The sequence below is a fragment of the Fusarium redolens genome, assembly GCF_020744475.1.
Source record: "Fusarium redolens strain MPI-CAGE-AT-0023 chromosome Unknown BKA55scaffold_1, whole genome shotgun sequence".
Taxonomy (NCBI): domain Eukaryota; kingdom Fungi; phylum Ascomycota; class Sordariomycetes; order Hypocreales; family Nectriaceae; genus Fusarium; species Fusarium redolens.
Window position 1 is genome coordinate 3,005,188 of NW_025763664.1, and position 13,817 is coordinate 3,019,004.

The following is a 13,817-nucleotide window of genomic DNA, read 5'->3' on the forward strand; positions in this document are numbered from 1 at the left end:
TGTAGTGATGTGAGAGTGAGTGTGTGTTGAGTGAGGTTTTGTGTGGGTATATGTAAGAGAGCAGAGAGTCTGGGTGGGGAAGTTTAAGAGAAATAGTGGAAGAAGCAAGGCTGCAAAGAGAAAGAGAAGCCAAGAAGGGAAGGGTGGAATCTGAAGATGGAAACCCAAATTCAGAATCAATATCAATATCAAGGTGAAGAGCACAGAGGCGCAGAGGGAAGCGAAAAGAGGTTGGGATTTGAAGGAGGGGCGCGGCAAATAATAAAGTACTTGAGTACCAAGGTATCATCATTTTTTGCTTTGCGCGCGGGAGACTCAAACAATGTTTGGTGGGCAAGGCCGTACCGTAGTGCGGGCAGCGGTGAAGGACGAAACGGGTACGGGTGTGTATTTTTGGCAGCCTGCCAAGTTTTCACCCACCCAGCATCCAGCAGCTCACCTCACTTGTAGGGAAGGAAGGAATGGCAGGACAGGGCAGGGGCGTGTAAGGTAAGGTGGGCTTTGAGAACCTGGAAGGAAGCCAGAAAGCCCGACCTTCCATGCTTGGGTGGGGTTAAGTGCCAGGCAAGGCCAGGCCGATGTAAATAGGGTACAGAGAGTGACTCAATGCTCGGCGGGAGAATCGGGAAGATGGCTCGTACCTCTCGAGTACTTGGGTACTCCAGTTTGTGGCCAAGATAATTGAAATGGGCGATAACGATGTAATAGAATGAGATGGACTTAGATGGCCTTGTCTTTTCTCTCGCAACGCTTAAGCTCAGGCGCAGCAGAAATTAAGACAAAGTTTCTCCCGTAAAGTACTGTTTGTCCACAAGTGGCTCGGAATCGGCCTCCAAGAATAAAATAATAAATTGATTATGGAATCCTGGTATACACCAAGGTAAAAAAATGGGAAGAATTTAGGACGCAAGGTAGTGAGGAAAAAAAAAAAAAAAAAGGCTGGCGATAGATGGGATAATAGATAGTGGAATGTGTGCGCGGGAAGCCGGACAATCGAGCGGCGAGGACGGGAAAGGACGGGAATGGCGACAAGCGTAATGGCCGATTCACTAGAATACAGCCAACAACGCAAGGCCAGAAGGAAACAGGAAAAGAAGCGCGCGACTGAACGCCCTCGGTATCTGCAATGCAGTATAATGCAATGCAGAAGCCTAGCACGGCGCAAAGGACAATGACCAAATAAAGAGCACTTACAACAGCGAGAGACTGGCACGTTCCCAAGGTACAACAATATGTTCTAAGGCTTTGGGATGGTGTGGGCTAGGCCTTTGGTGGTGCTGATGATGTCCAGGGTTGACTTTGATGGTGTCGTTTTCGAGGTAATATGTGCACTATAAAGCTTTCTGTGGTGGATGGTGCAACTGAGACCTTGATGTAGTCTGCAATCCCAAACAAGATGTGACGATAGAGCAGAGACGAATAGTGACTATGAAGAAAACAGACTTCTACTTTGGGATCAAGGCGAGGACAATCTTCGATTATGTACTTGCACGGGGCAAGTAGCCGGCAATTGCTCTTGTGGAGCAGACACCCAAGCATCCATTCGCATCTTGGACCACGACGGCGATGCCAAACTTGAAGCAACACGGTCATGGCATGGCATGGACAGGACATGTCGAGTTTGGCAGGGGACCTCTTCGAGACGGAGGATCATGGATGGGCGTGACCCACCAGAGAGCCCGGGGTCTTGTACTGGCCGTCTTCCTCGGCACAGTTGGAGGACAGGTCTGGGTTCAATGATCTTCTCGAATAATAGCTCCCTTAGCTAAAAGATCTCCTAAGCGCTTTACTAAGGCGTGACCACAGTGATGGGGAATGAGAAATCAGATCAATCAGAGAGAGAAAGTGTATGAATTGATGATTGAATGAGCCAGTGATTGAGCTTCTCGAGAAGCACGCGTCTTATCGATTTAGCCGTCTAAGCCGTATCCAATGTGATATGGGAATAAGAACTCAGCGTAGCAGAAGATCTATTTGGGTGTGGAGGCGCAAGTCAGGGTTGGGGGGCCTCAATCGACCAGGCAAACTTGGGGTCCAACCAGGCTGAAGATGCTTTCATTGGCAAGAGCCAGAAGACCAGATGAGACGGGACCAGGCCGCGATAGACTAGAGACTGGTGATGCCGATGCTTCTTCGCTCATCGGATCTCTTCCATTGCCAACATCGACATCACCGCCATCGGCTGTCAGTCATAGTAGCGGTGATGGGTTTCAATGTGCCCAGCCAAATCTGTAACAACGACTCCATTATCAATTATCGTTGCGGTGGAAACCAGCGATACGTAACAGTTGACGAATGGAGGACAGCACTCCACACAAGAGCGAGATTGTGACAGCTACACCACGATGTCAATCAGATCCCCCAGATGTGAACCGACTTCCCGTTTCTCAAGACAAAATGAGCTTAGTTTAGCACACCAGGCAGGGGATTTTCCTCATGTGTCATCCAAGCCTGGTCCAAGAGGAGGATTGCTATGAATGCTATTCGTTCTTCCTTGTCAGCCATGGAGCCCGTGTGAACAATAGCAGCGGCGTATGTTGCTGTTAGCTTCAGAAATGGGCCGTTGTCACTTGACCGCTGCTCTGTTTTGTAACAACAGTACACCAGCCTTGGCCCTGTTTCCCCTTAGGCCGCTATCAATTCATGTCATGAGCGATTCTCCTGAGTGATGAGGCCATCGTCTCGGGCTTTTCTATGCATGCTCTCTGATCTTCTTGTTCTTCAGATGCCTAGACTGGAAACCTTACCACCATCCCAGCAACCCCACGCTTCTTGAGAGCCAGTAGCTACGTCCGCGTGGTGTCATGGCTGAAGGCTGACTATGATCTTACAAGGATTGACAAGCATGGGGGAATATGTTTTTGTACTGCCGGAGCGACAAGAGTTGGGATAAGCAGCCAAAGAACACAAAGAACATGCTATAGAACCGCTGAAGAAAAAAGCAAAAAGGCCATCATGCCGGGGCAGTCTGTAAAGCGATCCAAACCCTGTAGACAGGCAGCGGATAGGATTGGGTCTAATGGCGGGAAGCCATGTGCTAAATTTGATACTCCCCAGGCTGATATCGGCACCTCTAGCAAGGGAGCATCGCACCGCATTTCCAGACGGTAAGAGACTCTTACTCAGACCCGCGACATCATCGCCTCTCATTAGGAGCGTCGACTTCTAAGCTCGACTCCAAAATGTCTCATTGGGTCTAGCCTCGGGCGCTGCTGGGCCGGCCCGGCCACTTAGGTTGTTTACAAAAGCCCAGCAACCTAACAATGGAAAAGTCCAAGACGTTGGGCACCAAAACGGACGCTAGTGCTCAGAGCTTTGGGCTTTATTTCTGCATCAGCCGAGAGCCACTAACACTAATGGCTGCCTTCCTATTGACCAGTCTGCTGGTCCGTGGGGCAAGAACGTGTCGGCGTACCCTCCCAAGTACCGATGGCTGATGGGACGGGATTGGAAGGACATGGACAGCTGCCAATGCCCTGCTCGTCTTCAACGAATAGCTCGCGAAAGTCTTATTTCACAAGGCAACAAGAAGAGACAACACAATATGAAACGCGAGCAGCACGTCCGACACCGCGTCTTCGGCCCCGTCCTCAGGGACTGCGGATACTCTATTCTTTTTTGGTTCTAGCGAGGAACTATGAGCCGTCCTAAAACTGTGGAAAACTACACGCCATGGCATAATGGAGTCGCCTCACAATGGATATCTCGACTGGCTTCATCCTGGCGCGAGTTTGTCCACTTTGCGAACATCGTCTATTATCAGGGAAAATATTTCGATTGACAGCATCTTTCCAATGAAGGAACCGAGCCGAGGACCACGGGACAGCTCTGAATAGATGCCCCAGGCAAGAGTTTTCCATCATCCTCCCAAGATGTTTCTGCACTTGAGACATCAGATATCGGAACTTCCAGCCCCAATAAGTGCCGTCTGCTGACCATCGCACACATCACCACAAATCCCGTTCTTGACTGCAAGAACACCATCGATATCACGTCTCAAGTCTGTTATCGTCCGATTCACCTGCGGAATCTCCAATAGCTCATCAGCCAAGAGATGCTTCTCTTGATCATGCACTGAGACTTCGATGCTTCCGTCACTGTGGGTGGCTGGGGAAGACGACTGCGACTTCAGCTCCCACACGCTCCTACTGCACGCCCTCGACACGCCTAATTCTAACCACTAGGCTCATAGGCCTGATATCATGGATCCACTGTGCTTCGCGGTCGCATAATGGGCCGCTCGTGGTGCTTCTCTTTTGAGCACTTTGTTTTGTCGGTGTGTTACGCGTGCGCGTCCTCTCCCTAGCCGACCAGAAAAATGTTAGGCACCTTGCTCTCTCATCCCCTGCTGACTGACTTGCTCTTTGACAGATACCAAATGGTCTAGCGTCATGGCTTTGACTGATCTATGGTCCAAACATTTCGTGCTTGGGGTGCATCTGGGTCCATGCTTCAAATCCGAGGACCCTTCTCGCGTAACGGAAAACATCACATCACACATAGGACCCTAAAATGACTTGAAGACTTTCCATCTGGAATGCTTCCCGAATCTCGATGAATGCATTGTGAGTGAATAAAGGGTTTTCGTCTCCTGCTGATAGAAAAAACTGTATATGTCATTTCGCGTTCCATCTTCTTGTCCAAGTACATTCTTATCGCTTCGTGATCAAGTGTGCGAATATTTTTCGTCGCTACCATGGATTTCCGGATCTTGTTCCGGGAGGGTCAAGTTGGGTAAACAGCCAGCGCTATTCAAAACTGCCCAATCTGTCACGACGTCCAATCATTTAAATAGGGCGAGCGGTTTTGGTGCTTCATTCGCCCAGAAGGCTAACCTACTCGGCCTGCTCCATTCCTAAATTGCTTGTCCAAGCAATCAGGCTTACGCTTTGTGCATGCAGTTTAGCCAGTTCTGGTCATCAAATAACCCAAGTGGGCTATGCAGCGTATCCTCGTCAACTCAGAACTTTGAACCCTATGCATGGTTACCGAGACGTACGCCTCGGCCATATTGAGAGCCTCATCACCTTTCGAGACAAACGGGTTCAATAGACAGGGCCTGCTGCGACTCTGAATGGCCTCCTCATCACCGCATCAGGGGTGTTACTCACCAATGCCGATGTGAATCCGATATGAAGGCCGCCCAAAATCGTTACCCAACTGCCTCAACATATCCATTGGTGAGCATAGAGATACCGCCATTATGACTCGAAGAAAGGCTGCGATTTTCGGACACTGGCTCTGGCCCCCACGACAACGCAGAACCTCTCTGATTCAGTCATCTCGGTTTCAGAAGCACATGCTTTTCGGTTCCCCTGATCTAACACAACATTGATTCCAGTGTTGGTCATATTCATTCTATATCCGGCATGTCAAAGACAAACGAGAGATATCCTGGTTCATATTGGATATCATTCATGACGCAGCCTCTATATGACACTGTACCTAGGATGGAACAGAAGCGCAGGTCTTACCAATGCTAGACTCTTTGATCCGGCGTAGTCCAGGGCTCATTCTACACTTGGGTGGCCAGGTTGCGCTGATATTTTTACCACGGCCTGGGGTCATTATGCACACTCAAAGAATAATATCTGGATTGACCACCGGTATTTCACCAGCACGCGACAGAAGAGGTTGACCACTAACTGGTCACCTCTCTTTCCATCATCAAGTGGCGTAGGGTGCCTCCCGAACATGCGGTCTGGGTATCCCTGTCCGAGTTTGGGTCCACGTTCATCGTATGCGAAGAGATTTTCAGCATAACGATCCACTGCTCTGGATATTGCTGTTTCCAAGCGAGGATTCCGGACTCTTGACAGAGTCAGCCTCGACAAGTATCAGGCCATTTCGTGAGGCTGAGGCTGGGAATCCCGGAGACAGAGGAACCAAGTGTCGAAATCCCCGCGTCTTTTTTGATATCTGAAACACTGACGGACATCAATGTCACAATCTCACGCAAGGGATTAAGAGTTGGCACATGCAGCATGCCAGGACAAAGATTCGCCGATAATACGACTTGGTAACCCAGAAATGTTAACGTGGGACAGCTATGTCGCAGCCGACAAGCTGCGATGACGCTCACAACATCTTGGAACAAGGAAATCTAACGTTGCCTTCTGGGGGACGAAACAGACCGAGTTGTCTTTATATGGACTAGTCTTGTTTTGCAAGTGCAATTTGGACCCCAATCAAGTGTATTTTGCGAAGCTGGGTTATCATTTGCATATCAACATACCGAATGCTTTCAAGTGAAGGCATTGATAGTAACGGATCTCTAAGCTATCTCTGAAACCTTGCTTCTCAAACACGGCAGTATGCATCAGTCAGTCAAGCATGCAAGCCAAGTTCGCAAAACCGCGATCCATGATATCATCCGCTTGCTGTTTCAGATAAAGTCACACATCTTGTATAGCGATTGTTGACTATTTTTAACGTCTGACACTGGGATCAGCCAGTAGATCATCACGGCTTCTAGGAGTTATTTAAGTATCGTCAAGAATACTGATAGCTGCGCCTTCTTCGTCAGCATCACGAACATCACGTCGTGTCTGGTCAACTAACGAAGATGCCGTACCTGGAACATCGTCAAGGGCATGAATACGACAGAAAATACCAGGATCTGAGTGTAATTGTACTTGACCTTGACTCCAGATACGACGACGACAATGATCCGCAATGGGACAATCGTTTCTTCTTCCTATTTAGGGCAGGTTCAGCGGTGAACATGGTAGAGAGAAACCATGTGCCCTTTGCCACATCTGGGACATGGTCCTCACAGCTGAGGAAGGACTTGTCAGCCACTCGATCTCACGAGCGGATGTGTTTCTGAAACAAGTGGCTTAAACAATAGGCTGGGCCGACAAGGTTTTGACAGAAGGAAGCAGGGGGTACCCGGGCCATGACGGGTTGAAACGGATGACAGTCCCAATACCCAACAGCTCTCTCGCACGATAGGATCTTGCTTTATGACCATCCATACAGTCTGAAATGTGCGGTTCCGAACATCAATGGACAACACCGAAGTATCCGGGCAAATGGGACATCGGTTCTAGAATGGATAAACCGACTCCGCCACCAGGAACTCGAATGCACTGACAGCCTTTGCAATGCTCATCCCTTAAAGTAACTGGTGGGTAATATATCTTGATCTTCTTTTTAATAACGAAGCTTGTGGTAGATACGGCTAATAAGAGTTGGTGGAGGTGCGTCCGGGCTGACGGTCATTCGAGAACTTCTGGTATAGATATCCATTGCACAAACGCAGCACCACGCCGTCATCATGAACCGGAATCATATGCACATTCCATTCTTTAGCTGAACCCGTCTGTTGGGGTCTAGTGAATGCATTGTGAATGAAGCCTGGCCGTACCTAACAGATGGGCTCGCGGTGCCATTGTGTTGTGAACGTCGTTACACTAGCAACTGGTGTCTTGGACACACATCACTCTCGTGGTTGGCTTTTCAAAATGTCTTCCGCCAAGTTGTCTGGCGGCTCTCAGCGTCATGGTATGAGTTTCGTTCCCGCAATATCGCTCTTGAGACCACGGGGTCTTGTGCTTCATCATTGGTGATATGTCCTGATCTTAACACTATTGAGAACGGGTTTCTGCATCGCTGCCCGTCAAGAAAATGGCTCCCAGTACACATATGTGCCCCTATTATCAGACCTCTGTGGCTTGGTCCCCCAATACCTCCGCAGTCTGGGATGGCCTGTGTTACTCGAAATCGTCGCCCCTTGTGGGCACCCATATCAGCTCTGTACACTAGTCACGCAGCAATAGATCTCGTAATTGATTAGCAAATCTGCTTCGGTAGATGTTCCTATCACAAGGGCAACAATATCACAATGTGTGTCATGATTCAAACGTCGATGCTCGCACACAATTCGCCCAGTGTATCGCCGTTGCGTGCAACTCCTCTGTTGTGGTCTCGGAGAATGCAGATATAATACGAGATAGGGATGGATTTGATTGCGACTCAATGCCGTATGCATTTGCGCCCATTCTAGTTCCGAAGACTGGGTCGGAAGCCGAGCAGTGAGATAGAAAAGCGCATGAGCAGCTGCTTGACTTGTTTCTTAGAACAAGAATGAGACTCGACATCCAGTCGAACAACTTTCGACATGAAGTTGACCAACTTCCCTACACTTATCCCTGCTTTCACAGCTCAAGTATGTCGGACTGTAGTTTTCTTCACCTTTTATACACATCATTGGGGCTTTGTCTCTAACCTAAAGCCTGTACCTTCGAACCCTACGAGTACCGTGTTTCTGAGCCATTCCATTGCCCCCATTCGGAATGGATTTACACATCACTAATTCTTTGGATCATAGATCGCCATCAATGATCCTCTTGTCATCACCTCTAACCTCCTGAACATCCCCTTCCTACCCAAGGCGGGCACTCTCGTCTCTGAGCCGGGATATGAGCCTCCTCTAGAGGCGACGTTCATCCACGGCAGCGACTTCATTCGGCGCGATCCCGATGGTCAATGGGTCAAGCTTGAAGTAACAAGTGTTGCACGTGATACTTCTGGCTCTCTGCTGCGTTTTAGCTACAATGGTGTAGTGAACGTGGCGGGAGATGAGGGGAGAGTGATTCGAGGAGATACGAATGCTACGACGACTGGCTTTGGAAACGCATGTGAGTTAGCTGATCCTATGTCATGGGTGTCGGCCTCACGCTAAACCGCCATGCTGTGTTTTGAGCTGGTGTGGGACAATTCTGGATTCGATGCTGACGACTTTAGTTGTGCAGATTAGGTTCGAGACTGACGCTCCAGGGTTGAAACTCCTGCAGGACAAGTTGTATGTTGGCTCGGGCAGATTCGTTATTGAGGAAGATCGACCAGTCATTGTGGAATACAAAATCAGCGAGGTAAGTGCGCAATGCAACAAGGGTTCGAAGAATGACTGAAAGGCATGACGGACGAGATATCGATTAGCCCGGGTGTGAATCGTGTAATCTGAGAGCAGGGATCTATCATTTGACAGACTGGGTCATGTTTGTGATTTTCTACGCTATGTTATTTCAATTTTCGAAATCTATTCGTGTTTGGGGAACTAGAAACAAGCCTCGCATTGATACGATACCGCAAAGTCTCCAGTTCGTAAGTCTACCATCAGCCATGTGTCCCCTGCACAGTCGACTCCCCCGCGAAGCACTTTAGTCGTGGCCCCGGAACTCCAGTCTGCAGCTCTTTTACTACTGCAGGAATATGCTTTATCATGCGACCCCATTCAACCTGCCTGGTTTATCAACCCTCCGACTTCAGGCTGGATACATGCCTTCCAGATTGTGTACATGGGAGTCGATCCACAGGATCGATACCCCATCTTCTCCGCCTTTCGTGTTACGCTACACCGGTACTCGTCCATGCTTATTGGGGGACATTGGAAAGCTGCAGGAGACGCTCGCCGGCTCGGATGTTGGCATACTCATATGCCTTGGACTCGGGAGGAAAAGTTCCGTTGGCAGCCCAAAGATCGATTAGAGGCTGCATGGGTTCCAGCTCGGCGGGCTTGAGCATATCCAGAGCCGTAGCCGTCAGGACGAAGTGTGAGAAACAACTGTTGAGCTGCTTCTCCAGGTTGAGATGGTAGAATGGCTCGGTGAAATGAGCCCAGTAGAGATGAGCGTAGACTCGGAACATTTGTCGGAAAATCATCTGGCAGATATCGACGAACTTGTCAGGGAAACCTGATCGCTTTCCGATGTACTCGGGCTCGCCGGGGTTCGAGAGCTGGGACAAAGGTGTGGTGGTGATGGAGGGGTTGTGGGCGTACGAGACACCAGAGGGGTCAGTCGGGAAGATGTTGGTGTCGTCAATCTTGCCAGAAATCCATCGCTGCATAAGAGTCATGTACTCATAGGCGGGAAGCTCAACAGGCTCCCTGTTGCGGTTGAGCCAAGTAAAGGAGTGGTTGCTAGCGAGTGTAAGTGAATGAATGGTCCGATAAGAGTGCTTATAACTCACGCTCCAGCCGACATGCGTGGGCAGCTGGTAGAGTTGCAGATGGATGTACCATCATCCTCCTTCTCGTGGAGAACTCGAACAAAGTTCCACAGGTTGCGGTAATGCTCAACAACTGAAAGGCGTTAGCACCCGCAAGGACTCATTTTGATATCAAAGTTTCATTCATACCTTGATGTGCGATCCACTCGCCTTGCTCGACCGTCTTGGGTCGGGCGCTCAGTGTCATAAAATTACCCTTTACTATGTGCTTAGCATATTGGGCATTGAGCCACAGAGGAAGAGGTCGAGGAAGATGATAGGAAGAAATTAGTTCGTCGCCGCTCATGACGCCGCTAGAGTCATCCATGCCAATGGTCTGGGCGAGTGAAGGAGAGTTAGGCAGAGGGGGGACCTTCGGGGCTAAGCTAGCTGAGGAAGATTGACTCCCTTGAGTAGGCAGCTCTGGTGGGGGAGGCTGACTGGCAGTAGAACCAGTTGGGCTCTTTTGAGGGCCAGAAGAAGGCTTAGCTGAGCCACCTCGGAATCGAGCGTTACTGGTGATGTTATGTTAGCAAGCGTAATGAAATGGATGCTATCGAAATAAGACCAAGGTAAAGAAGGAACAGAAAAGTCACGTAAAGTCAGTATAGGAGAGCATAGATGTGACAGCACACTATGCTTGAAATGGCACAGTCGGTTGAAACACTGGCAGGTCCGCCCATGGCAGCCGCAGAAAAGCGCCATGCGTGGCGCCCTTGCAAGGGAGAGGAATGATGATAGGAAAGGTAGGGATGATATATGAGTGAGGAACTATTCATGATGTCCAATAGACACTAGCAAAGACTGCGTATCGTGACAAGGGCCTTAAGAGTGACCAGTTTTTCCAAGGAATTCTAGGGCAACGTCTTCAGAGGCTCAAAAATGAATTCTTCCAGCTCATGAATCTTTGGGACATGTCTTCAACGTAGTACTAGTGTACTTGGGGACCACATGGTGAGAGTCTGATTGTGTACAGTCGACCCTCAGTCTTTCGGTAGTTGTCCTGCACTGCGACAAGGAGTACGCAAGGGTATTGGCTCCAGGTTTGAGTGTATCCGAAATGAAGAATTTGCAATGTTGCACTCGCATAGGTAGAGGGTCGTGGCTGGTGGATATAGATATTTTACCTCTACAAGAGGCGGCTCATCTAGCATTCGTCATGAAGACATGACAGCAACAATCGCGGAACGGAGAGACAAACCACACGGTAGCAGAGCTGGCAATGAAGATCCAATGACGGGCAAAGACAAATTGAGATGATACTGAAGAGTCAAAAAAAGATACTCACATGCCAGAAAAGAGGTTCGACATGGTTGACAGAAAGGCGGGGTGAAATCGTGAGTAAAGGCGCCTGAAAAGGATTCCACGAGGGTTTCCCAGATAGAAGGAGAACGCGCTCGAGTCGGTATTTGTGTATGCTCGGTGATTATGCGGTCGTTGGTATTGTCTTTCGCCTGACTGAAACTGCGTGTTGTTGTCAGGATCAATATCAGATCAAATCCGATATCAGCAGCTGGAGTCGGTTTGAGAAAGGGGGTTTTTGAGGTGTCGGTGTCGGGGCTTGGGCTTGATGAATAGCGGCTAAGTACCCCGTAACTGTAGCGGATGGGCGCCACAACGGGGCCTCACGCTAGCGCATCGCATCACATCCCGTCTCCAGAAACCTCCCTGCTCTGTTTGTCACCTGAAGCGCGCCATGCCTGTTTCAGAGGATTCGAAAGGTAGCATCTTGACAGCCTGCCACTTCTCCGCCACCTTTTTCTTCTCAAACCTCCTGAGGCTGCAGCGTGCTTGTTCCTTTCGTTTTCGTCTCCACTGACTTGGAATAGTCCGGTGGCACAGATTGTGGCTGCGATTTCTGACAAAAAGGACATTGCTGTGGCTGGTGTACCTCCCAACCTCAGGCCTAGAACCACAATCAGCTAAACGGATCCACGGTCACTGAAAGTCAAGGCGCGACTGCAAGCTCACTTTGCGCGCAAACATTAACCGCTTCTTTCACTCTTTTCTTCCATTGATCTAACTCCCTCTCCTCATCACAAAGAACCTACAACATGTCAGACATAGAAGACCCAATTGACTCAATCGACGAGGGCGGCGACGACCTCTTCGGTGATGATGGTGACGATGATATTGTGCCCACCAAGGAGCCTGTCCATGAGAATGATGAACTTGCATCAGATCCAGAAGGCGATAGCTACGCGCGGTATCGCAACGACGACGACGACCAGGCTCAAGTCCAGACAAAAGAACGAGCTATCCAAAACGTCGAGACCTATCGACATCGAATTCCTAAGCCTAAAGATGGCGCGGTATGCGTTTTTGCCTGCTCTGCAGAAGCCTCTTGGCGCTGACTTTGACGATATAGCTTCGAATCCTACGGATCCCCAAGTTCATGAAGATAATGCCTGAAGTGTACGATCCCGAGACGTTCGAGCCAACAGAATTCGACCTGGTAAACGCTAAAGCTGAACATCCTAAGCACGTCGCTCGAGTACGAAAAGATCACAGTACCGGCGAGTTCAAGAGTAACACGAACATCTTTCACTGGAGTGACGGATCAGTGACAATTTCCGTTGGCGGAGAGCACTATGAGATTCAGAGAAAGGCGCTCGCCCCACCGCCAGACAAGCCCTACAACGAGGTCAACGATGGTCACTACTATGCAGCTGCCGCCGAGTTACACAGTAACATCCTCATGACGGTTGGACATATCACAGAGCAATACAATGTTCGACCCAACAAATCTGTTGGAGACGACGCGCTGACTCTCCTTGCTGAGAGGATGGCTGTTGCTAGTAAGCCTGCGAATGCATCTGACATGATCATCCAAACTACTGTCGATCCCGAACTCCAGAAAAAGCAGGCCGAATTGGCCGAGAAGGAGAGAATGAAGGCACAGAGGCGACGCGAGAATGCTGCTGCCAAGATGGACGGTGGGTATGGCCGATCACGAGGAGGATTGTCTATTGGGGACCTTGAAGGTGGGCGTCGAGGCGCCGGAGGCTCTCGCAAGCGCGGCGCGCCTGGTTCAGGCAAGCCTAGAAGGCGAAGAGATGAGGAGTCAGACGAGGAACTTGAGCATGCTGTTGGTCGACATGAAGGCTACTCCCTCGACGATGGCTTCATCGTCAATAGTGACGACGAAGAAGTGGAAAGCGGAGGCGATGATGACGACGAAGATGAGTTTCCCGATGACGACGAAGAGGAGAAGCCTCGTTCCAAACGGCAGAGGACAAGGGATCGCAGTGAGGACGAAGATGATCTCAGCGAAGTCGAACAAGTGGCAGGAAGATCCCGCCGGAGAAATGTCATTGATGATGATGACGACTAGAACGGACGTCTTTGGAGTCTCAGAGCCAATAGGGTGATACGTGCATGGTGAGCAAAGGGAGGTTATTGCTGTGTAATATGATTATAACAAATATCAAACTGTCTTCGACAGAGTACCACAAAAATTGGTAGTTTTTGTATGGTATTTTTCTAATTTTAGACTTTTAGGAGCAATATAGCAAAGCTGCATCTTCAATGAACCTTGCCTTATGTGACTCTCCTTCGCCAATACAATAAACCGTAGCATAATAAATAAACTACACTTTATCGACAAAAATCGTTCATTCGACACTGATAACTAGTCTCATATATATGTGCATGTGAGTGCGGCTCAATCTCCGAGATTCCATGTCTCAAAAACTGGTGATCTCATTGGCAATCACATGCCGATTTAGCGTCAGCCATGACCTTACCTTACTCAAGGAGGTACTTTGTTGAACTGTTGCGGGGAGCTCTATGAAACTCAACAACACCAACCTATCCTGCATATC

The 13,817-nt window shown here is 49.3% G+C and overlaps 3 protein-coding genes across 3 annotated transcripts; 2 read left to right on the forward strand and 1 right to left on the reverse strand.

Moving 5' to 3' along the window:
* Positions 1–8,122: 8,122 nt before the first annotated feature.
* Positions 8,123–8,980, forward strand: BKA55DRAFT_669804 (uncharacterized protein; the record flags this gene model as incomplete). The annotated part of the gene is made up of 3 exons (XM_046197947.1): positions 8,123–8,170; positions 8,333–8,642; positions 8,749–8,980. The coding sequence occupies 3 exons, from the start codon at positions 8,123–8,125 to the stop codon at positions 8,913–8,915; spliced, it is 525 nt and encodes a 174-aa protein (XP_046056713.1). The 3' UTR covers positions 8,916–8,980.
* Positions 8,981–11,679, reverse strand: BKA55DRAFT_550136 (Mob1/phocein). The gene is made up of 4 exons (XM_046191253.1): positions 11,282–11,679; positions 10,144–10,508; positions 9,976–10,087; positions 8,981–9,925 (listed from the first exon to the last, which is right to left on the reverse strand). Exons 1-4 carry the CDS (start codon positions 11,302–11,304, stop codon positions 9,379–9,381), a joined length of 1,047 nt encoding a protein of 348 aa, XP_046056714.1. The 5' UTR covers positions 11,305–11,679; the 3' UTR covers positions 8,981–9,378.
* A 42-nt stretch (positions 11,680–11,721) lies between these two features.
* On the forward strand, positions 11,722–13,575 carry BKA55DRAFT_550138 (Leo1-like protein-domain-containing protein). Its single transcript, XM_046191254.1, has 2 exons — positions 11,722–12,305; positions 12,362–13,575. Exons 1-2 carry the CDS (start codon positions 12,048–12,050, stop codon positions 13,325–13,327), a joined length of 1,224 nt encoding a protein of 407 aa, XP_046056715.1. The 5' UTR covers positions 11,722–12,047; the 3' UTR covers positions 13,328–13,575.
* The last annotated feature ends 242 nt before the right edge of the window (positions 13,576–13,817 follow it).

Coding starts and splice junctions, on each gene's coding strand:
- BKA55DRAFT_550136 (XM_046191253.1), bottom strand. CDS start 11,304: ATGTCGAACCTCTTTTCTGGCAT. Junction 10,509..11,281: donor TCGAACCTCTTTTCTGGCAT/GTGAGTATCTTT, acceptor TAACATCACCAG/TAACGCTCGATTCCGAGGTG. Junction 9,926..9,975: donor CCACGCATGTCGGCTGGAGC/GTGAGTTATAAG, acceptor TACACTCGCTAG/CAACCACTCCTTTACTTGGC.
- BKA55DRAFT_550138 (XM_046191254.1), top strand. CDS start 12,048: ATGTCAGACATAGAAGACCCAATTGACTCAATCGACGAGGGCGGCGAC. Junction 12,306..12,361: donor CTAAGCCTAAAGATGGCGCG/GTATGCGTTTTT, acceptor TTGACGATATAG/CTTCGAATCCTACGGATCCC.